The sequence below is a fragment of the Mus caroli genome, chromosome 9 (genome assembly GCF_900094665.2).
Source record: "Mus caroli chromosome 9, CAROLI_EIJ_v1.1, whole genome shotgun sequence".
Lineage (NCBI taxonomy): Eukaryota > Metazoa > Chordata > Mammalia > Rodentia > Muridae > Mus > Mus caroli.
Window position 1 is genome coordinate 19280009 of NC_034578.1, and position 24770 is coordinate 19304778.

At 41.8% G+C, this 24770-nt stretch overlaps 1 protein-coding gene across 3 annotated transcripts in view; it reads left to right on the top strand.

Annotated features, from left to right (window-relative positions):
- The window catches only part of Bmper (BMP binding endothelial regulator), a 254962-nt gene that overhangs the window by 48811 nt on the left and 181381 nt on the right, over positions 1–24770 (top strand). For all 3 annotated transcript variants that reach the window (XM_021172558.1, XM_029481078.1, XM_029481077.1), the window contains exons 4-6: positions 8473–8555; positions 12284–12374; positions 15993–16075. In XM_021172558.1, coding sequence (XP_021028217.1) covers positions 8473–8555; positions 12284–12374; positions 15993–16075 — 257 coding nt within the window. The remainder of the gene's footprint in view (positions 1–8472; positions 8556–12283; positions 12375–15992; positions 16076–24770) is intronic.

Sequence of the window (24770 nt, forward strand, 5' to 3'; positions counted from 1 at the left end):
AAGCATGCAGAAGGAGTATATTTGGGACCTAGCACTGTTCAAAAAGTTTTGAGGCTTGACATCAAAAGTACAGTTTCTAAAGGAAACCAGGAGCCATGGGTCTCATCAGTAGACTGCCCATGAGCGATCCGGGAGAATTGCTGAGCATGCCAGAAAATGTCATAACTAGAAGGCAGGTGAATGCTGTGGGACAGTTCAGTAGAGAGTATGCACAGGTGGCGGCGTTTCATCACATGCAAAGAAGATCAACATTATTAGCTATCAAAAAATACAAACCCAAGGCACAATGAGACATTGCTACTCACGTACAGAGATGGATTAAAAGATGTAAATGCCAAGTGACGGTTAAGAAGTGGACAATTCCATAATACTGCTGGAAAAAGTATCACGTGGTCTAGTCATAGTGAGCATCACTAGCTCAGTTTCTCATAAAACTGAGCAGACACTTGTCATTTGGTAGTTAGTAAGTCCTTGGGCATCTATTCCTTGAATAAAAGTGCACAGTAGTCTTATTTGCTATAAGCAAAAAGAAAAACAAAAGTTATCGAGCAAGCTAACAAATCAATAAAACAGCCCAGCTGTCCTTCACTAGGTAATGTTTCTAAAGTAAGTGGTATATCTTTGCTAGGAATACTGCGCAGCCATGAAAAGGAAAAATCTCTTGAGCCAATAACTTGCATGGAGACAAAAGAAATCCTCTAAGAGCACATCCAGTCTCAAAGGCTCCACCTTACACTATATACACACAAACTGTGATCCTGTTAATAGAGTCTTCCTGAATAATACGATTATAAACATAGAGAGTTTACTTGTGGATTCCAGATGTTCAGAATACAACAAGAGATAGAGTGATTGTGGCTGTAAATTAAGAGCCCAGGAACCTGAATGGTGTTACCACAGTCCTGTAAGTTGATTGGTTATAGGAATACACACACACACACACACACACACACACACACACACAAATTGGTGAAATGTGAATGAAATGTATGGACAGCATTGATGTCCATGTCCTGGTTTTGATAATTTAGTATGGTTACACAAGGTATATACACCTCCCTGTGTGTTTACAACTTCTGATGAGCCCACTAATTAATTAAAAATAAAATATAAAGTATTATAGGTGGTATTAGATTATTTCTGAACAGCTATTTTTTCTCATTGAACTGGAACAGCCTATTTAATAAACCACAAAAGTGCATCATATGAAATTCCAGCTCATTAGCTTATATGTGTCATCTGATATATGTGTCTGTGAGAGATTCTTCTTTCCACTCATCAAAGAGGTGGTATTCACTCATTTCTTTGAAATTAATTTGGGAAACTGAAGATTTCAGTTCCTACTTTTTGTTCTGCATTCACTCACTGTAATTCATCCTATGAGCCTGCTGACATTTTTTTGTCCTCAAATACAAATTATTTTCTCAGGCTGATATTATACACCCCAAATTGTAAAACACTTATCTCTTTCAGAAGCACGTGAATCAAACCATTGGTGTTTGAATTTGATCCTCTGAGTTCTTAGTATTTGTTGTTTCCTATGTCAAAAGATCCCCAGAATAGCATGACTGATGGTCAAACTAAAGGTATTTAGAACAGAGGTTAAATACAAATCTATAAAATTCGACTCTTGACATCCCAGCCATGAAGTCTGCATTTGCCTTAAACCACCAGCTTTCAGTAACCACTGAACTTCCCACTGGAAAGTCACTGAATGGCATTGTGTGTGATCATCAGCAGGTCACTGTTAGGTACCACTTTCTGAGCTCCAGAGTGAGAGGCAGCCCAGTAGGCCATCAACCCTGGGCTCAGGGTGACATATAAAGAGCTCCTGGGTGACTGACATGGGGCCTTTCAGTTTCCTCAACTTTGCTCCCTCATGATTAAAGATGGACTAAAATGTTGTCTGTCCAGTAGTGCATTCTGTGAGCTGAAAATAAGCCCCAGATGAAAGCTTGAAGCACAATGCCACACCTGTCACAAATACATAAAAAGATTAACTTTCACCTTTCATTTTTCTTCTTTGTATACTACATTAAATTAAATAAACAAATAAGCAAGCAACAAACCCCTCATCTTTGTAATGGTCTCTAATGACAATATCCTACCCCACACTGGAAAGTCTGTCTGATGGCTTTATAGGACAGACTGTTGGATATGACTGTGTTTCTTCCTCTGTTCAGTGTAACTTCCTCCCCTCTGACCATTACCTGTCAGTGGGGTGCTGATGCTGGAACTGAGCACAGAGAAGCACGCTGGCCCATAGATAGACACGTTCATGGTCAGACGCATCAAGTACAAGGATAGGTGGTGTGACTTGTGTGAGCAAAGCTTGCAAGTGTTTTCATCCCTTAATAGATTACACATCTCCTTTCCTGTTATAATTCTATTGAGAGCTCAAACATTTATTTTTACTGAGTAGAAGCCCAATTTTATTTTGGTTCATAGACTATCAAGGATGGACATTGTCTTGCTATGATACTATAAAGTCAAGAGACTGGTAGCCAAATGTCATCACCTGCCCATCTTTAATAATCGCATAGGTCCGAAATGCATGCACGGGATGTGGGAGTGTTGTGCCGAGTTTGCATTTAAGTCATTGCTCATCAGATAATTCTGTATATTTAAGATTTCATTCATGCAGCCATCAAGAGTTAAGTAAATGGCCCTCCAGTATTCTTTATTCTGTTGTCTGTTATTTAATTTAGGTCATCTATTAAATTCCTGGTTGGGAGACAAAACAGGGAAGTTACGGGAAGAATGTTATGTGAGGGGCCCACGCGTTCTTTAGGAACTCAGTTTCTAAGTCTGACTTCTTCTCCTGGGATGAAGGAAATGGTTTGGCCATAAAATTCCCATTAGCCACAAAAATAAGCAAAATTGCCTGCAGGATTCATGCAGGTAGAGCCTTGAAGAGTAATAAAACCTGGGCTAAATGAACTCTTAAGGACACGATTTAAGCCCTCGAATGGCCAGTTAGACTTTATGTTTATCCCTCTGACTATACTTCCATATGTTTCTGGAGAAGTTCTGAAAAGTGGCTCATTAAAAAAAATTGTATTGGACTGGGGTAATTTGGGGCTTATTGACCAAGGCCAAGGGTGGAGGGTGCCCTGTCAGAGTCCACGAACAGCAAAGAATGGCAGGTCTGTCTGTACGCTTTCCTTCTGCCACCTAGTAAGAAGTGACTTCAGAGACCCCGAGTCTGGTTTAATTTAAATAAATACGACAGAAAGCTTAATAAACAAAATCAAGTCAACAAACAAACAGCAACAATAATAAAATAACATAAGAACAAGCTAATAATTTATGGGACCAAAGTTGATTTTGGGGGGAAAAAGGGAACATTATTGAAAATTAAGTCATCTGTATTAATCTAAGAAAACTTTGCTTTTCTGGAGGCAAATTTAATTGGGTCCATATGCCTAAGGCCTCAGGAGATAGGAGGTCTGAAGCGTGTCACCTTTGCTATTTTCTACTTTCTGTGGTTTGCACGAATAGCTGCATGTAGGTGCTTGCTGTTTCATATCACCTAAATCGAACACTTATTAGGTACTACAGAGTGTTGGGAAGAACCTGCCATTGCACACTGTGCATGCAGAGAGAGCACAGAAGCACACTTTATGCAGGTAAACTTCACAAATGGCTCCCTAGATGCAGTGAGCGCGAATCTTGAATGATCTGTGTGTCCTTTGGAGTGGGCAAAGGACCAGCTGAGATTTGGCTTTCCCAGGAAAGGAAGGCCATGTGCAAATCACAGAATGAGACCTTCTGGCCACATATGGAGGAATCTGACTATACCTCAGTCAGGCTGAACATGCTCCATCAAGTGTTAAAGCTTGGGCTTGAAAATTTGCACACTGGAAGCTGCTGAAGAAGGCTTATGGAGAGTCTTATCACAACCAGGAGACAGCCAGAGAGCCTGTCAGGACAGTGTAGGTCAGGGGAAGAAGCAGCTGAGGAGAGGCCAGAGAGAAAGGCTGGAAAGATAACTGTGGGCATCCAGCAGGTCTGAGAGGAAGCAACGAGGCTTTTCAAAGTGACTGGGGGCACGGAGCAGGTAGGAGAGGAAGTCAGTAGGTTTGAAAAGTAAATGGAGAGACCAGAAAAGGAAGACACAGTCAGCATCGCACAGTGACATCTGCATGGGAAGGGCAAGGAAGTCAGGCAGCCTTGGCTGCGGTACAGGGACTTGCAATGAGGACCGGCAAGTTCATTGTGAAGGTGACTCTGGGAACCTTCTGTAGAGTTCTAAGAATGGGAGAAAGGCCAAAACAGGGAAGGGCTTAAGGTGCCGGGGGGGGGGGGGGGGGGGGGTTGAATAGCAATGGGAAGGCCTGGCTCTCTGCTCATCGTTACCATGAAAAGTAAGGATTTTAGACAAAGATGGAGAAACCAGGAACAGTTCCTAAGGCTCCTTAGGAGGCCCATGCCATTTTCCAGTCTTGATGATTTTTTAAGGGTTATTTTAATAATGATGCTGAAAGTGTGTGGTATTTTCTCTCTCTTGAAGCAGTGTGGCTGCTAAAAAAGTTTGCAAGTAATACGAAAAATGAGTTTTCTTGCTTCACTGTGGGTTTAATTAATTTATGTTCTTCCTGTTTCCATCGACATGAGCCCTCTGAGTTGACTGGATTAGTCTAGGCAGAGCTTCCTTACCAGAGTCCACATGACAAAGGAACACATTATGAAGCTGTTTCCTCACTCTGGAAATGTTTAATACTAACAAGAGCAAAAACACATGCAAAGGGAGAGTGAGCAGCTTAGGCCCGTGGCTCTCAACTTTCCTGATGCTTGGACACTTCAGTGCAGTTCCTCATGCCATAGTGACTCTAAGCATAAAATTATTTTCATGGCTGCTTCATAACTGAAATCTTGCTACTGTTATGTTGTGTGATGCACATATATCGTCTTTTGTGGATCACAATCCACAGGTTGGGAAGTGCTGCGTTGGGCTCATTTTATACCATTTTAGACATAAGAACATAGGCTGTCTGCATGATGGTTTCAATGGAGGCTTCCCAACCTTGGTATAGTCGCCCTTTGTCTTGGTTAATTCAATGTTGTGCCCTGTGGGTGGGAGGCTGCTTCCGAGGTCTGCGTCCACAAGACACCTGTAGCCCCTCTCGCTCCCCATTGCGACAATCAACAGCGTTTTCTATGTTGTCAGAATTCCCCCTGGACAGGGGCGGGGAAGAGGAAGAACAGCTGGCTTATCTCTATTGCAGTGATTTTATCAGAAAACAGTTGCTTACTCCTGCAGTCCTGATGCTTTTATTCAAAAGCTCGTGCATCTCAAACATTGTTCATTGTAGACACATTTGAAGAAAGAGAAACTTCACTTTACTGAGTTCTGTGTATTTCCCACTTTCTTTTACCCACTTTCTCCCTTTCATCTAGTGACTGTGTCAATTACCACTTGATTTTATAAGAACACTTACTTTTTTCTTTTCCTGGATAATTAGTTCCTCAATGCAGAATATTATATTAGATCTGGATGTAGAAAATGTGGCCTTCACCTGGAAAATGGTTTCTAGTTCACTTCACCCTAAACTCCCTGTAATTTGGAGCAGTCACCTTAGACTTTCTGTATATGTTTTCTCACTTGTAAGATGAAGGAGATAAACTGTATTATCTATAATTATGCCTCTAGTTATACATATCAGAACTTTAGGATTTTGTATTGTTTCTTTTGTTTGCTCCTTACACTCATGACAGATTTTCCAAAAGCACTCAGAATGTGCCCTGCAGACTCCCAGTTGCCCATAGACAACACTGCTGGTCTACAATACCATAAATACAGTCAACCATTAGAAACGTTGACTATAACTCAAAAGGGATTTAATGCCTTTTGCATGTAATAATTTAAAGAGCAAACTCATGCATCATGTAATGTTTTTTAAATGTAATTTTCTAACAAGTCATTGTGACTGTATTTTATAGAGGCACTGGTCTGAATTGGAGACAAAACAGAACAAAGTGTTCTTTCTCTAAAGGTGATAGAGAAGCCCTTCCTGGAAACTCGATGGGATGTTTTCACAACCTTTCCTTTCCGTCCTGTAAGACACAGTACAATTTGGCTCACAAGGCTTTATAACTTGGTGGTAGGCAAGAGAATGTCTGACTATTCTTTGATCAGCGCAAATTGTATGGCTGATAGAATTTGTTACAATTTTTTTTTTCAAGAGGAGATTATTTCTAAGAAATATTAAGATTCTCTTAAAGTGTTTACATAGCTCATTGCTCGTTGCTATCTTGCTCTAAGAAAACACGTTCGTCTAAGAACTGGAGCAGTGGGAATATCTTGTCTTTAATAATTATATTCTCAAGAATCTCTTGCCTGTGAAATGGTATCTCTAATGCTAGTGTGGAAGGCTCTGCAGCCAGTGATGTCAGTGAGAGCTTGTGAAGAAGGAAAATGTATGGAACACATTTGCTCCACAGAGTTTTACAGATGGGTTTTGAGCCTGCTCCATCTTCCAGAATCATCCATCATTCAGAGAAATCGATTGTGTGGACTCAGGCACTGTGCACGGACATGTTAACAGGGAAGTTGAGCAACGAACATTCACAATCTGCCTTTGGTCTGATTTTCTAATGTTATTGCCCAGTTTTTCTTTGCATATCCAAAAACAGTGGAGAAACCACTCTCCCAACAGAGTTACTTGAAGCCAAAGACACTGTTGTGTTCTCTGTACTGTGAACAGCTTGTTCTGATGTCTCTGTCCCAGAGTAGAATATTCTGTACAGTCTTGTGTTCCTCCTGGGAGCTCTCTGCACATGGCCTGGCATTGTGTGGGGGTCACCTAGCCTGCACCTTCTCCCAAACATGTGAGACCTTTCTACAAAGTTTCATCCCACCGTGTAAAAAGGCAAGATCACTGCTTGCCCTATTAGTAGCAAACAATCACCCTGTCTTTACATTTTTTAATCTAGATGATGAATATATAACACCTCCAGAAACTCCACCAGACTGGCTGGCTTGGCAGGCGTTTTGTATTTGCTTGGATTTAGCATGAATGGGATTTGGTTCTCTGATTTCCCTGCCTCCATCACTTGGAACAAGTTATTTATTATCCAAACAAGCTTGTATTAGTAGATCAGACAGGCACATGGCACGTCGCTCACAAGTGCATTTGCTCACTTAGATTTATGCTAGCCCAAATCATTTTATATTACTTTTCATTGTTGAAAATTTACTGTATTCATCCCTGGTTTGGCATAAGTATTTGTAGTGCACGAAAGGTTCCTGTGGCTGAACACTTTATCTCTGTAACACTTCATGCAAAGGAAATTAAAAAATATATAGTGAAAGCGTTTCCCAGATATGTTTCCAATCAGCTGTGCACGTGAGTCATTTGATGTGTAGGCACCAGAAAGCAAGGAATTACTAAGCATTCTCAGTCATTCACAATGTCTTGGAAATCCAGATCAGGATTCCGAGTTTATGAAAACATCTGTTGGAAATTCCACAAGCCCATTATTATTCTGTTACTATGAATTAAGAACATTTTGCCATGGTGTTATTTGAAAGGACTCTTGAAAGGAGTGGAGCCCTTTCTGTCTTGAACAAGATCAACTGGTGTAGTTGGGTTGACTAGCTAGGATCAGAGTCAGTCTACCTCTGCAACAGAGGGGCAGTCCTTTTATTTTATAACGGCCATGTGCACCTTTCAATTATCTTGGTAACTCTGCTTGTCTGGTGGGCTTCTAAGGCAACAGGGGCAACAGGTGTATCCAGGTGCATCTCACCAGAAAGCATAGGCCATAGCAAAGGGACAGCAAAGCCTGAATCCAGACTGAATGAATTATGTACTTCAGTTACTTCTTTGGCTTTTCCCCCAGGGCCTTAAGCCAAACTGTTCTGAGGATCTGTAACCTCTAACTTCTGTTTTTGCCAGTGAATTAAGTTGAATTTTGTTTGCCTATTGTCTCAACATGTAATAAGCCATGCATTAGTAATTTCAGATTTGTTTACAGTTACTACCTAAGAGTAAAACACAAGTAAACTGGAAAGGCATCGCTCTTTGAAGTGGAAAGTAAGCCTTGGCAGGTTTGATCTAGTGAAGGTCATCACTACTAGAATTTTGTAATTAATCTCCATATTTTAATTAGCACTCATAATTCCTGCTGTGTTTTATACTTCTCTCTTGACATTCAGCAACTTTGAATTCTTATAATCTCACATCAACTCCTCTTTCTTTTCATTGTTTTAAAATAAGTTAATCTCATATTTGATTAACCATAAACAAAAGGATAGTTTTATATATTTTGGCCAAGAGAGTTGAACATGATTTTCTATTTGAAAATATGATCTGCGAGGTTAATGCGATTGTGCTGACTAGCAGATACACGTATTGTGGGAAAGAAAACGTTGCCAAGGGGCTAGCCTTGGCTTACACAACACATTTAACTTCTGTTTGAAAGACAGAGGAGCCACATTAATTCTTGGATTTTTCTCTTCCTGTTTAGGTTGTACCCATGAAGGAAGAACCTACAACAGTTCCTTCAAGTGGCAAACCCCAGCTGAGCCATGCGTCCTTCGGCAGTGCCAGGTAAAATCCGACTACTTTAATCTTCCCCAGTTGCTACTTTCAGACAATAGAGAGTGAATCTCCTAAGAGATTGGGAAGAGAGAACAACTGTATCCTTGTATGTTTCTGCTGTGACATTAGCCAGAAGCAGACAGGTGCAGAGTAGGTATTGAACAGGATGTATTTCTAGAAACGCCCAGTGGAGTTGTCCACCAACCTAGCGAGGCTTGGAAAGTGCCAGGAAGGTGTCTATGTCCTCAGGGAGAGCATTTCTTTTTGTGAAATCAGCTTGGAGCAAAACAGTGATTCTTGTTAGCTCAGTGATTCTCAACTTCCCTAATGCTGTGGTTCTTAATATAGTTCCTCATGTTGTGGTGACCCCCAACTGTAACATTATCTTCTTAACTGTAATTTTGCAAGTGTTATGATTCTTAATGTAAGCATTGGTGTTTTGTGATGATCCAAGGCAATCCCCGTGAAACAGTTGTTTGGGATTGTGGCACACAGGTTGAGAGCCACTGTAATGTTAGCAGAAAATAGCTACTTTTAGATGACATACATTTTCCTTCTTGTATTCAAAAAGGTTTTGAGTGGGAGCCAAGCTGTAAACTATATTCAGATTAAGTAATCAATGCACTGTAAATCAACGATCTCAACTTGACCAATTGAAGAGCCATAGATTCAGCAGCTGTGGAGTCTTCTGTTGTTGACTATTGTTCAATTACCAAGGAACAGTTGCTCCACATGGCTCTAATCCCATGGCGTTAAACGTCTTCAGACAAACCAAAGAGAAAATGAACAGCCTAAGTTTTCGTATTGTATAGAAATACAGAATCAAGAAATAAGAGCCAGCAGCTGATGTAACTCAGAGGTAAATGGGTCTGTGCTCATGCAAGTCTTGTGACCTGAGTTCAATTCTCAGAACCTATAGGAAGACAGAAGAAGAGAATGGACTCCAGATTGTCCTCCAGCCTCCACATTTGTACATAGCATTCACATCCCCACACATGTTATGTCATGCACACCTATGCACCATAAGTTTAAAAATACTGTTAAAAATGTGCTTAAATAATGGTGGAATAGTCTTCCATTCTCTGGAGTTCTTCCTTACTTTTCCTGAATAAATTCATATTTCTTCTGCTCAAAAATGTGATGTTTATCTAAGTTTAAATATGTTCATAATTATATTTGTATGGAAAGTGCTGTTAAGTTACTTTATTCCAAGCCCCCCTTTCCCCCTCTTGGTGTATGTGTTTGCAGTCAAAGGAGACTGGATGTTCCTTTCAGATCTTTTTGCTTGTGAACTCTACATTTTATGAAGTCATGCATGGTTTTATTATACTGTAGGTTTTATTATAACTAGGCATTTTCAATCATTAGACTTCCAGTTATTTATTTCATTTTTTGCTTCTTTGTGTAGTAAACTATTTATGAAATAAGCAGAAGGTGAAAAAATGATATAAATTAGATCAATCAATGCTAAGTTTACTTTTGATGGTAGACTTAATCAGACTCAAGGTACAGACAGGAGCAATGAGTTTTAATAACAACATCAAAATCCACAGTCCTGCCAAAATTTTCAGCTCCATCTTGCTCCTTGGTCAATGATATTTCCAGTCCTTTCAGGGGGGGGGGGTCTGGAAGTCTCAGTTACAATGTTTGTTAAGCCAATAATGCATGCTGAGAAGTCCTGAGTAACATTGTGCACAGCAGTGCTGAAGTCTTATAGAGACAATGTTACTGCTTTGAATGAGTGAAGAGAGACATCACATTAAATGGAAGCCTCTATACTGGGGGTATTTCCTTTCAAGGAGAGTACACTCTACTGCCAATCAATGGAACCCAGGGGGGATGGATGAGCACATCCTTATCAGAAGTGGGGAGATGCTGGAGTCTGGAATGCCACAGAGGATTAGGAAAGGTGTGTCCCCTACCAAAGATGCCTTCTCTTCACTTACAGCCCATGATGTTCTTTCATTCAACAAGCCGGAAAGCAAGTCTCTGGGATGCACTCCCAGCAGTTCTCTTTCTGCTCCCACCTCCTACTTCCTTCCTTAGGGAAGGAGGTCTAGAGGGATGCAGGCAAGGGCCTTTCCTGTTTCATAGGCACTTTGTGTTGCTGTGAAGTAAGTACAATGATAGTCTCTCTCCAAGGCACAAAATCAGTGACAGAGGAGCCCGTGCACTCTGGACACCTCTGTAAAAAGAGAATGGAGCTATTAGGGAGGTGGTAAGCAGGGAGAGACTCATTAGCATGCTTCTAGCAGACGCTGGCATGTAGTAGGTACAGCTAGGTGCCAGACGGGTGACAACAAGTCTGATAATCTGGTCTCTTTCCATTTGCGTAGAATTCTACGTATTTTCTTACAGTGTGTGCCAAGGGAGTTCTAATGATGAAAATTCTACATTTTTTACCCACTTCTGATTTCTTAACTAGGAGAGAAAAATCTGGAGATCACGATGCGAAATTCCTGCTGAGAATTCCCCTGAGGCCTCCGTTTGGGTGGCCGATACTGAAGGAGAATTGAGCTTACCTCACCGCCTTGCTTCAGCTATAGAAGTAGAGAGTACAGTTTCAAATGTTTATTGCTGGTATTTGAGCATCCCTTGCCCCAAATGTGATAAATGCTGTAATAAATTCTAGTAGTGACATCCTCAAGCCAGGCATGATATGAAAACATTTAGAGTAAAATGTCCCCTGTGTATGTGTGGCAGACACATGGAAGAAAATAGCTTTGTTATGAGATCACAATATCTATGTTCAGCCTGTGCTACTCTCCATACAGACCCAAATCAAACTCCTGAGAATATGAATTCACTTAGAAAAAGTGGGTGGGAAATATAGAGGAAACTCAACAAAGACTGATCTTGAAATTTAATTTCAAAAAATGCTTTGCTTGAAACTTGTCATGGTGATGCCCCCCTGTGACCTCAGCACTTAGGAGGTGGAGGCAGGAGGGCCAGAAGCTCAAGGTCACCCACTGTCAGTTCAAGACAAGCTTGGACTACCTGAGATCCCATTTCAAAAAAACAAAACAAAAAACAAAAACAAAAACAAAAAATCAAAAAACAAACAAACAAGTGATCAACCCCCAAATCTTCCATTGTCGTTTAGTTACTGAGATCAGCTTGGTACAGACTCTCCTGATTTCATCATTTGAACCTATGCCAATCTGTTTTGACACACTCAAATATGAACTTAGGAGTAATTTTCTCTAATCTTTTCATTTACTGATGGAGGAGACTGAGTCCCAGGTTCTACTTGAGTCCAAGTGGCACTTGTAAGGCTGTAGACCTGGTGACTGTTTCCCTAGAAGGTGGGAAGAATTTTTCACGAGTGTCGGAGATCTGATCCTCCTCTGTGCTTGTAATTAATGGCTAAGAGTTGTAACTGTGTTAGAAAATACAGCCATTAAGGACAACTTAAAACAGGTATTAACACCCATCTGGGACTGTGAGATGCTCACAGTCAGCAAGGAGATCCTTCGAAACAAATTTAAAGGAAAAAAACCACAGGACCAAAGCCAGCTGCATGATGGGACAAATAACAGGTGGACAGGACATGTAAATTGAGGTCCAAAGCATCCCCTCTGATGAGTTGGATCTTTTCTCATTTGCATCTTCATTTCCAGGTCCAACAGCCAACCTTGCACTTTGGGGATTTGGGTTTGTCCCATTTCCTATTTCCCTAGAGAAGTAACTCAAGTGATGATTCTGGGCTGACTTACTTGTGACATTCTGTTTTCCAGGAGGGTGTGGTGACAGAGTCTGAGGTGCGCTGTGTTGTTCATTGTAAAAATCCCGCAGAGCATCAAGGAGCCTGCTGCCCTACCTGTCCAGGTAATGACCAAGAAAGGGAAGCCGATTAGCTTCCTGGTGCAGCACAGTGCTGTTGTTGTTGCTGTGTTCTATCAGGAATACATCATTTCTCTCCCCTATCCAGACTGGACTTTACATCTGTACACTGTAATGAGCTTGGAGAGGAAGCTCCTTTGAGTAGCAATAGCTGTTGGGCTCTTGTGTGCCTAGCACTTAAAGGAACTATATGCTGTAGGTCTTGGCTTGTGGAATCCCCAAGCTCAGAGGCCTGCTTTCCACTCTAAGCCACAGGTAATGCTTATTTTGGAAGGAAGGACTATGGCTTTCCTTGTGATCAGCATTTTTTTTAAAAACTTCTTCTTACTGCAATACCTCCTCAGCCAGAGTGTGTCTCGATGATGAGGTGACCAGATGTTTTTTTAAAGTGGAGAGCTGTGTCCCACATGACTTTAGTTTGGAGTTTTGTTGGTTTCAGTTTTCAGTGTGGTTTAACAAGCTGGGCCTGCTGTCCTTCTACTGAGTGGATAGCAGAGGAAGCCTTTTCTAGTGGTGGGAAGGTTCCTGTGTCTTCTTTTACTCTCTCTGGAGAGCCTGAGGATTTCGAGGTGAGAGATGTTTTTCCTGATCTTTTAAGCCTGCGGCTGATAGTCTCAGACAGGTGTTTTGTGTTTTCTTTGAGCCTTTGCCTCACTGGTGATGTTACTCACGACTACCATTCTTTACTTTGTGAGGTAGCATGCAAAGGACCGGCTACTCTTTGAACCTTCCCATGAGGTAGCAGAAGCCCCTTGTGGGATGTTCTGCAGAGATCGTCCTTCTTCTACATGTCAGTTCCATTGAAACCCACAGACAGTTTCCCCTGTGTCTGGTTTTCTTTGAGTCCTGAGAGACCTTATCTTTAGCTTTCTTTTACTGCAAAGTTTCTATAAAACTGGTATTTCCTCAGTCTACACCAATGGGGGGAGGGGGGGAAACACTGGTTAGACAATTCCATAAGCTAACTGCTTCAAATTGATCAGCAGTTTTTGTTTGAATACTTTTCTTTCTTAGAATGCTAGATGTTTTGAACTGTGCTAGCATGTCCTTTGACACCTATAGGAGCTTTATTAAATCAAATTTTCAGCTCTTCAGACTGGACCTGGAAAACTAAATGTTAATGCCTAGGCTGCACCTGGTTTTTTTTTTTTTTTATCTTCAAGGCAGTGGCAGGGATAGGCCCAAATAATTTCTATATGTAGTCAAGTTCGAGATTGCTAATAGGATAGATATTTTTTACTATGTAGATTTAAACCTTATAATTACTTTTAAAATATTATTTAGTTCTTTTTAGTAGACAGCAATGAAGAATTAATTCCGGGCCCCCCTCAGTCACAGGAGCCCTCAAGGAGCTATGTAATGTGAGGGTAATATGAAGGGCGCTTTAAAACTCAACACCTTTCACTGCATCTCACACCCTGTCACTTTGGAGACAGTTCTGTGTTCTGCTGCCTTAAAAACATAGGCATGTGGTCCGTGGGGCTTGCTTCTGTCACTGGCTTTTCTGATTCAGTTCCCAGGAAGGAGAGAACTGCACTGCATCCTTGTACACATTGCAGGGTTAAGTCCTTACAACCATCCAAGGGTACACAAAGTGTCTGCAGAACTACAGAAATCCAACCCCACGACTGTGTCTTACCAAGGCCCATAGTGACCAAGCAACACAGATGGAGCTGGGATCAGATTTCTTCTCATTCTTAGCCATCAGATCACACTGCCTACCCCATCAGTTCCAGGAGAAGTGTTCTATTTAGGTTCTGGAAGGCAAATATTTAAATAGGAGCATGCCAGTGCCACACACTAGTGATAACTGAGCAGGCTGTGAGCCCTGGGGGATGAGATTGCTCTCAGCTCTGCTCCTTCCCCTGAATTCCAACAGCCAAGTTGGGATGCAAATTTAGAAGGTGCCCTCTCCAGTATGTCTCATCTTTTGTTTTGGAGTGAAGCCTCAGCTGGTTCTAGATAGGGATAGTCAGGGAAAGCCTTAGGGTATTTATCCTGGTAACTCAGAAGGACTGGCATCTGCCATTGATCACACTGGCATTCTGCATAATGACAAACATGTGAGCTGTTTCCTCCTGAAATGGATTTCAGGGCATTCTTGGTTGTCTGCTCCTTCACTGTAGACTCTGCATATTGCTCAAGGATGGTGGGCGTGATGGAAGTCGAGATTTCATTTTAAATTCTGTTGTTTAAGTTGTCAAATATAGATTGTTGTGGCAAGCCATATGACAGTCGGAGGTGTAAACATGGGGAAAGATTGAAGACACTTTGTTGGAAGTGCTCTTTGGGGAATAGACTATTAAGCATCTGTCATTATGAACAATGCTGAGACACAGCAACTGGGAAGGCCATGCTACCAAGATTTTCAACATCGTCTGAACAGCACGGAGACAGCTGATTGCTAGCTATGGCCATAGCTATAAAAAGTTTTTGTGCCTGGGTCATCATTTGAATTTCTTTACTTGGCTATCATATTTTGGATTCAGGGCTTATCATCATGTATTTCTGTTAAGCAAAGAGTCACAGTTCCCTGAAGATTTATAGGACCAGGAACATTCTTCTTCCTTAGGAACTGGTTGCTTTAAGCATCTGGTGGTTTCTTCTGGCATTGTCTTGAACTCCTCTGTCCTTCACACAAGTCTACCCACATTTCTAATGTTGTCTACTATGTAGGGTATGACCTCAGGATCCTGGCTTTCTGAGGACAGTCTTGAGGGAAGTGGTTTTGCCATTCACTGACACAGTTGCATGCCAGCCTGTGTCTCAGGTCATTTAGAGTGTTTCCCTGAGTACTTTTTGAATAGGAAACACTTCCTGGAAGTGAGAGCTTTTATGAGATAAACTTGTCAGGCACTAGAGCCCATCACAAACACACACACACACACACACACACACACACACACACACACACACAGACAGACACACACAGAGTGGAACAGAAAGCCGTAGGGCACATCCTGTCTTATCGCTGACCATTTTTGCCTTTGAACATGACACTATATATAGGCATCAGGTGTGTCAGAATCGAATTCATGTTCCAATTCAGAGGCACCTGCTATGATTTTAATTATCTATGGGACAAGGGATGGAGCTTCTTTTCTGCAGTATTGGAAGGTGATGTGGGAACCGAGGGCATGCTGGGCCAGGAACAGGCTGTGTTATTCCTGGTACTCAAGTGGCCGCCCACAGAGGCATCTGCTCTTTCTCATCTCAACCTTCTCTCCCTTGGCCTTGCTATGGTCTCTTTTGACCTCTTCTGACCTCTCTGGAGTTGGTCCCCCTGGCTGTGGTCAGCGCCATCCCGCTGCGGCTCCAAATCTCGCTGCGTGATTCACCATCGCACATCTGTGGTCCATGGGCTGACTCAAGTTCCACAGTCATTTGTTTTCTATCATCTTCAGGGTTTCTGGACCTGTGCCAACATGCCAATCATCTGGACTGTATCATTTTCCCTATTTAATTCTGCCTGATATTGTAATCAAAGAGGATTTATACTGGGGAGAGGTAGAGAGTACAGGTAGAAGATGGTAATCAGAGGGTAGAACGACCTTGCCAAACTGAACGAATTCTGTTGTTCTAATTCCAAACTCTGTTTTCCAGGCTGTGTGTTTGAAGGTGTGCAATACCGGGAAGGAGAAGAATTTCAGCCAGAAGGAAACAAGTGTATCACATGCTCCTGCCTTGTAAGTACTGCTAGGGCATTGCTAGGGGGTCCTTAGGCTTAGCTGCTTCTAGCATTCACTGAGAGGAACCTCATCTTTTCACTCTCTCCTCATTAGGCTCTTAAGATGCAGAGCCAAAGGAAAACCCACTCTATGTAAGGCAAGCTTCGCTGCTTTTTTGATGTTGACTCCTGGGCTGGGGTCCTGTGCTATGTAATGTATTGGTTTGCAGGCATTCCTTCCAGTGTTCGGTAGCATCCTGGTCGTGACTTATAGGTTTCCAACTGTATAACTCTCATTGTCTGCAGAACTTCCCCCGTGTCCTCTGGAGAAAAACTGGCTTTTCATTAAGACCCACTGTCCCCTCAAGTGGAGGAGCTGATCTTCCACCCCCATTTGGGGGAAGACTCTTGGTCCTCTGTTTCATGGAGCAGAGGTGCTTCGTGTTGGGATAGCTTTCAATTCTGTGCAGCCCAGGGAGATCGGAAGATGCAAACAATTAGTCTCAATGTGCCCTGTGGGATGGGGTGAGGTCTGGACACCTATGATTGTATGGCCTTGGCAGGTGGAAATTGCCTATAAATACCAGATTCAGGCAGAGTAGAGTAATGAGACTCTCAGAGACTCATCTTTCCATCATGCATAGAGGTGAGAAAAGTGTTAGACCTTCTCTATGATTTTACAGGGACTTTTAAAATGAATATATTTTAAATCCGAAGTAAAACCAGTGGTGATTGAGGTGATGGGGAGATAGGGGTTCAGCAGTTAGTCAAACTGTTCTCTACAGTAGGAGTTGGTATAGTACACACTAAGAAATAAAGAACACACACTTCCCAGGTCACTTGTGATGATGCAGATACATCTTAGGATATTAAGGAGAAGTTCACGAGGAACTCTAGCATCCTATGCTTTCCAAGCAGGGGCACGTGAAGCTCTGGGACTCACGGCTTTTCCTGAGTCTTTTTTCTACTAGGTTCCTTCCTGCGGAAAACACTCACTCAGCTTCAGGTCCAGATGACAGTAAACATGACCAGGGTCTGTCACGTGATGGTACTTGTATGAAGGGGGAAGGAAGGAAGAGAAGGAGGAGCCGGAGAAGAAGAGGGATACATATGCACATATCCAGATATAAAAAACAACACAGGATATATACAGTATACTGCAGACACACTTCCTAATCAAAACAAACATAAGCATCTATATTTCCACAAAGCTTCTGCTTCCATCTCACTATTAGTAGTTAGCTTTGTCTTACATTTTTATGTGAGTGATTTCTACTTCTTGTTTAAAGTTAGCCATTTATAGTTTCCTTTCTTCCATGTTAGAATATGTAGTATTTTTTTTTCAATGACAATCTTATGGAAGTAGTTTGAGAAAAAAAAAGGCAGATTTCAATAGGAAATTGTAAATGTGTGCACAACAAATTGTCTGCTAAAGGTGTGCCAAAGCCAGCCAGCCAGCCCTCTGTGGAGAAGAAACTTGGCAGGTGCTAAGAAGGAGGACAGATCCCTGTCATTTCACCAGTGATGTCAGAAGTTTCCAGAACTGGGGCTGGAAATGAAGTTATGTGTGTAGGGGTTCCAGACTGAGACATGTGGATTTTTGTGTGCTTTTAAATTCAGTATGTGCGGAGTGAAGCACACTTGAGGCCAAGTTCAGGCCCCTGGAAGTCCTGCTTTCATTTCCAGTGGAGAAGAGTAAAAATCTAAAGATGTTTGTCTAAGCTTTCTTGCTTAGATGCTTTTTCCCAGACCTGTCGTCTGTATCCCTTCTTGATGTTAGTCTAGTCTCCTGTGCACCCACAGTCCTAGGTAACTACTGGCTTTGGTTATGTTCCTCATTGCCGGTCTTTAGACCATTAGAATAAATGGGAAAGAGGATGGACTCACCCTTGAGGACAGCGTGTGTGGTGGACTACGATATGGGATATGCTCATGGCAAATGTTCTTTCTCATGAATACAAAAGTTTAAGGTATAAACTTTAGTTCTGGTAGTTCATTATTAAAATGGCTTGGCTTTAAAATACTCCCCCCCTTTGCTATCTTTTGATGTAGTTTACTTAAAAAAAAAAAAAAAAAAGACGAAGTGATACCTGGGCAGCTAATGGCCCTGTCTTGAGTGTGGAGGCCATGGGGATGTTTGCTGGTAGTGTAATGTTTCAAACTTGTGACCTGACTCTGTGGCTACCAAGCTTATCTGGCGGCTGGTTTGGGGGTTTTGATGTGTCAGACATACAAAGGTGCGAGGGGACGTCTTCCTGAGTGAGAGTGTGGAGATGAAAGGTTTTAACCAGCACCAGTGAGAGACTGAGCACTTGACTGAAGAGGTTCTAGGGGAAAGGTGCATGAGATAGGAGGTGGAAGTTGGGGATGGTGAGGCTTCATGGAGGGGCATTCAAAGTCTTAGTCTGTGGGCTTCCCCTACAGAGAAGGAGCGTACATTTTAACAAAAAGTGCTAGTGCTGCATAAAGAGCCATGCAAGCACACACATAGTGTCATCTTTCTCTTGGGATCTCCTAGAGATTTGTTCAGATTTCCTATAAATGCGCAAATCAGATGTTTAAGTTCTTTATCTAAATTTGTGAAAGTGCATAGCAATCACATATAACACGCATATCCTTGAGATAATCATTAGATTACTTAGAAGAAAAAACAATATAAATGATATGTAAATTTTATTATACAATAGTCTAATAATTTAAGTATTAAATTCTTTTATTTGGGGACTTATGACAAAACCATCTGATATGGTCAGTATAGACAGTTTCCCAAACATCCTTGGATCTGCGGGTGGCTGGGTCCACAGTTGTGTCTTCCATGGATGTGGAGGGACAACTGTATTTATGTAAATACATATTTGTGTGCATATAGTCTATATTTATCAGTCTACTTGTTTATATAGAGATACAAACATGCACATCCATATATATGCAAATGTATACAAGTATGACTATAAACACTAATATGCAAATACATTTAATATCTATGTTTGGATTTCCCTAGAAACAGATCCTGAATCAAACAACTTAATGCAGGTAGTTTATGAGTTTATGTGGGAGATGGGGTAAGGAAGGATGATAAAAGTCCAGGTGAGGGTACACTGTCAAGTTCTAGGACCTGGAGAGTGCCACACCCCCTGAATATGTGCTTAGCATTAGTCTTCACTGTGGTAGTGTTAGGAAGTGGGTACTCAAGGAATCTGTTAGATGATGAGGGGTCTGCTCTTATGGGTGGATTTGTAAGTGGTCAGGAGGGAGAAGTCTGATCTCGATTTCTCTCTCTCTCTCTTGAGACAGGGTTTCTCTGTGTATGTAGCCTTGGCTGTTCTGGAACTTACTCTGTAGACCAGGCTGGCCTCAAACTCAGAAATCCACCTGCCTCTGCCTCCCAAGTGCCAGGATTAAAGACGTGCACTGGGGGAATACATTCATAGGCACGATCTTGGGAGCAGAAGGCATCTCTCATCAGGCAAATTGGGTGCTTTATTCTGAAAGTTGCAGACTCTCTGTTCAACAGAACTAAGTTTCTATTCTTAATACATTACCCAACCTGTGCAATTTTGTTACAGGAACACAAATGAACCAGGACCTCAGTGAACTGCCACTGCAGGTCAATCTTAGTCTTGCCTAGGAACCTCTTGAAGCCTGTATACATTTCATGCCTCAGAATGTTCCTCCTTGAGGGCTGGGGGCTGCGATGTGCTTATGTGATCTCCCATCAGTCTTGACTGAGAACTCTCTCTGGGAGGGTATCCATTGGCAGGCATTTCCAGCTGCCACTCAGATGGTCAAGTGCCCTTTAGCAGAAGAGGAAGAAACACAGATGCTGATGGTAGATGACTGATGGTGAACTCAGGTGACAAGTTTGAGAAGATAAGGATAGCAAGGTGTCCAGAGTTATCAACAACAGATATGTATGCTTATGTGTAGTCCTTATGCTCATCAGAGTGCATGAGAAACATGCTATGTCTCTGCATATGTCTGTACATATAGGTCTACACATCCCTATACATACACACATTTACAACACTCATCGCCCCGCCTTCATTCTCTTTCATGTCTCTAGTTCCTCGCCCATGCTTTTCCTTGTTCCTCTGGAGAATGTTAGAGATTTCCAAGTTTGTCATAACTACATTAGTCTAGTTTTCTGTGTACCCAGTGTTCCCTCAAAAAGTGACAGCATTTCCCTATTTATATTTCTGAGATGCTATGGCTCTAACTTGTTACCGTATCTGTATTCTTTCCATCTCTTTACCACACTCTCTTTTTTGCTTCTGTCCTCTCCCTGTCTCTGTGTCTCTGTCTCTCTCCCTCTCCTACACACACACACACACACACACACACACACACACAGAGAGAGAGAGAGAGAGAGAGAGAGAGAGTCCAGTGATCTTGCTTTCTGTGTTACTGTGGCAGAGGGCATGTCATCCTGTGTATGTTCATCTTCCTGTCTTCAGTGTTTATCATCACGTGCTCTGTAGTGTGTGTCTTCTTCTCTCCACTTTCTGGTCTGTTTCAGGTAGTATATGAAAGTAATAATGTTTTCTTCTTCCATCCTGTGACAAGCCAGTTCTCTCTGACTAGGCAATCCACCCTTGCCTGAGATACTCACTACAGTTCACTGTGCCATTGCCCTTTGCTTACTGTTTGCTCTGGAACTGGGTGAGTGGGTGTTTTCCTTATCTATGCTCTGACTGATGGCTGCTTGCAGTGCTCCTTCTCTCCAGTAAAACATTGTCATTGCTGTGTGGCTTGCATGTGAAGTTCGGTCCCTCTCTTTACACTCTCCAATTTTATTTTTCTCCAAATCTGTGTAGCTGTGTTTTTGTGATGTGGTGACAGAGGCAGACCACCAGAAAGGCGCTTCATCTGACTGAGATGGATGCCTTAGCTAATGAAACAAATGCTTTGCATATGACTTTATATCCTGGTTCAGTCAGGACAGTATGCATGGCATTCCAGACAGCTGAGAACATGCTAGCCTTTGATGGTATCTGGAGAGGACTCCACAACCCTTTACTCCTACCCATTCCAGAAGCCAAGAGTCTAACATTTTTAGGTGTGAATATCATCATGACTCACTTAGGAAATTCAGGGCTTTATCATCACCCATTAAACAATATCAGCCCCATTTACACTCTATAAATAAGAGCCAAAAGGATTGCAACCAGAGTCCCAATACCGATCAGGGGAGTGATGATTTGCATTCCCTTAGCTGTACCATACATTGGTCTGGGTCATATTAGGGCATGTTTCTTATAAGATGTGTTTGATATAAGAACTGTGGTAGTTTTAAAACACAGCAATGATTATTTCCTGAGTTGCAGGAAGCACGTTGAACATTTGTTAAAGCATAAACTTCCTTTGGTTTGAACTTGAGATTCTATTCGTGTCTGTCTGTCTATCTATCTATCTATCTATCTATCTATCTATCTATCTATCTATCATTCACTTATCATCCTTATCTATCATCTATTTATCAATCAGCAGTCATCCTATGTATCTATGTATCTACCTATCAGTTGTATATTTATATGCCTATCCATGCATCTCTGTGTCTGTCTGTTTATCCTGCCTATCTAACACACAGTTGCTTAGTCAAATGTACAGGAAATGGGGCAGCTGTCACAGGCATTTCTCTAAAACCTATCTTCAAGAAAATTGTATGACTGAAAGTGAAGGTGCCAATGGGATATGTTTATGTTCTCTCTCTCTCTCTCTCTCATTTTTATTTTTTTTAAAAAACAATCTGTTTTAGAAACTCTATAGGTTCAGGGTTCTTGGAAATTACTGATAAGAGGAGGTAGGCCCACAGTGTTGTAGGACACTCTTAGAAAAGTGGTGAAGGCCTCAGTCTGTAAAACCGCCCAAATTAACTGGCCAAGATCAATTGCTTTTGCTGACAAAGGAGTGCTAAATTCAGAACATTTTTACCAATAAACATGGGTTGTTAATGGGCTGTCTGTGATGGAGGAGCTCCGCTTTATTGGCTCTAGCAGCCCTGAAGTCCATAAACACCTTTGCTCTCACTTACCCTTGACATATTGCAAAGCGTGTCTCCCAGGGAGAGTGAGATTCTGAGAATGAAGAAGATGGAGGTCCTGTGGCTTCCCTCCCCTAGCCTGCATTTTTTAAGGATATCCTGTCCTGTGCCCTTGGCCTTTTCCCAATTCTCTCTTTGCTGGACGTTCTGACCTCTGGCCGGGTTACCTCGACACTGCTGCTTCTGCATGTTTGTCAGAAGTGTAGCCTCTTAGTCTTCTTAGGGGCCCATGGAAGCTAAAGCCACAGTCTGAAGGATCAGCAGAGGAGCTACTAGACCACTGAAGTTTGAGAAACACCAGTCTCCCTTTCCACTGGCTTTCCCTTTGTCCTTTTCTTTTTCACACCATCACCCCCATCTTCAGTGGGCTCCCACTTATTTTGTGTTAGAAACTTGAACAATTTATCTTGATGGAAGCTTGTTTTGATTCCTTATAAAAACCCAATGCTTCATTCCCCAAACATCAAAATGCTTAGTTATTAGGTCACTTTGGTGATGTTTAAAATACATTGTCTTCTTTCTAATTGATAATAATGACTACATTCAAGTGCAAATGATGCAGATCTTGCTTCCCATTTTGTCTGCATTGCCCTCCCCCCCGCTGCCCTCTGTCTTCTCCTTTGGGTCAGCAGGGAAGAGTGAGGGATGTGGGCTGCTGTGGAGGAGGGCGGGAAAGAAGGCAGATTGTGTCAGCTGCAGCAACACTTAATAAAATATCTTTGTCTGGCAAGGACATGACTTCCCAGGGGCTGTCATACTTGAGAAGTGCCCTGTAAGCCACCCCTCCAAATGTCTGCGACTGACCCCTGGCAGCAGAGGTTGTGACAGGAAGTAGCCACCAGTGATAGGACTGGTGACAGATCTTTTAAAAGGAACTCAAAAGCTGCACCCTCAGATTTGACCCTGGAGTGACATTGTTGCTGCTGGGATTGTACAACCACGCCATAGGAAGCAGAGGAAGACATGATAATGTCTGTGGTCACATGATGTCACAGGAGACACAGGTATACCCTTTCAACCATGCTCTTTTTGGGAGTTGAGACCTCCCAGGCCTGGACCCTCTCTATGTCCTTTGTCTTACTTGTGGTAATGAGTACCGTTTGGCACATTGTAGTCACAGGCTCTCATTATATCTTCCCTGTCCACAGGGAGAAATTTGGCTACATTTGAGCAATAAATTGGAGAATTGAGCAATTATTGAGAGAATTAGATCAATGTGGGCAGTTCATCTGACTTATGTAGGCCAAAAAGCTCGCAGCAGTTTTAAAAACTAGTCTAAAACATTGGTGCAATATGCTACAGTGTTTCAATTTCTTCCCATGTCCACCATCACTCTGAGGATGAGAGTGATCTTGGCTTTGAATGGTTAACTAATCAATAACAAGACAAATTCTTTTTCTTACACAGTTGGCAAACATCTAGCCTCCAGGAGGGGCCTCCAACGTGCTTAGAAAATGACTGGTATTGTGTTTGTGTTAGGCTGGTCTATGAAACTGAATGTGGATGACCTATGTTACATTGAATGTAAGCAGGTAGGGTGGCACCTGTTTGATAAAGACTGTTTTAAGAGTTTATCAGAATTCTTAGTTTCAAGCCACGGGCATATAATTCTTGTATAGTTGACGTTGGAAAATCTCCAAAATGCAGTGTTTTGAGGTAACACTGGCTTAGCTGTCTACCATGATTATTGATACTTGACCTTAATAAAGACTTAATTATATCTCAGAAGGGAGAAGACAAAGGTGGGGTCTGCCCTAAGGTGGATCTTTCAGTGTGAGGACTTGGTTTTGACTGGGTAAATTTTATGGTTATATTAAGTTACATCTGGCAGAAAGCAGCTCAAGGGACGGCTTTCCCTCCATGCATTTAAGAGTTCATCAGCTTAGTTGAGCTATTATTAGATGATACTTTCACTATGTTTTTAAAGACAGTGGAGACTTAGGCTTTTATCTTTTCAGTGTGAAAAGCTTGAGGATATCTGTCCTATAGTTCAAATCTCATGATTTTTCAAGAGGTATTTTCATAGGTGTCTTATTTTTTTTTATAGCTTATAACATTCCTTATGATTGGTGCCTTATATAATTTACAGCACCCTGTGAAGTGATTTTTCTATATAGGGAGTTACCATGCCAACAATAATCTGAACATCTAAAACAAAAATTTTCTTGCACAACATTTGAAAATGTGTAGAAAAACATAGTTTGAAAGGAAATCAGCACGTGATTTCTTTGCATAAGAATTGTTGACCCTGATAGTGTCTATTGCTACACATGTACTGTGTTCAAGGACCACACGGCACTTGCATGTTTACTTTCACAGTTATCCTACAACCTAAGAGATAGTAGCTCCTCTTTTGATGAAGAAACTGAACTTCTATGAAACTCTGTAGCTTGTCTGAAGTCATCGAGGTCAGAAAATAGAAAAACAGCACTGCCTGGCTTTAAAGCCACCTGCCTTTGCAAGCAGCCAGTGTAGTTTGCAGGCATTATCTATAGCCACTCCTAGACATTTAAAATGCCATTTGAGACTATGGAGTGAGCAACAACTAGCAATGTAAAGGGAGAAATGATAGCACTGCAAGCATCCACCAAAGAACCGCAAATCTGATGCAAGAGATATCAACACAATAAAAGTAAATGACACTTCCTCCCTCTAAGTTCACACGACTAAGCAA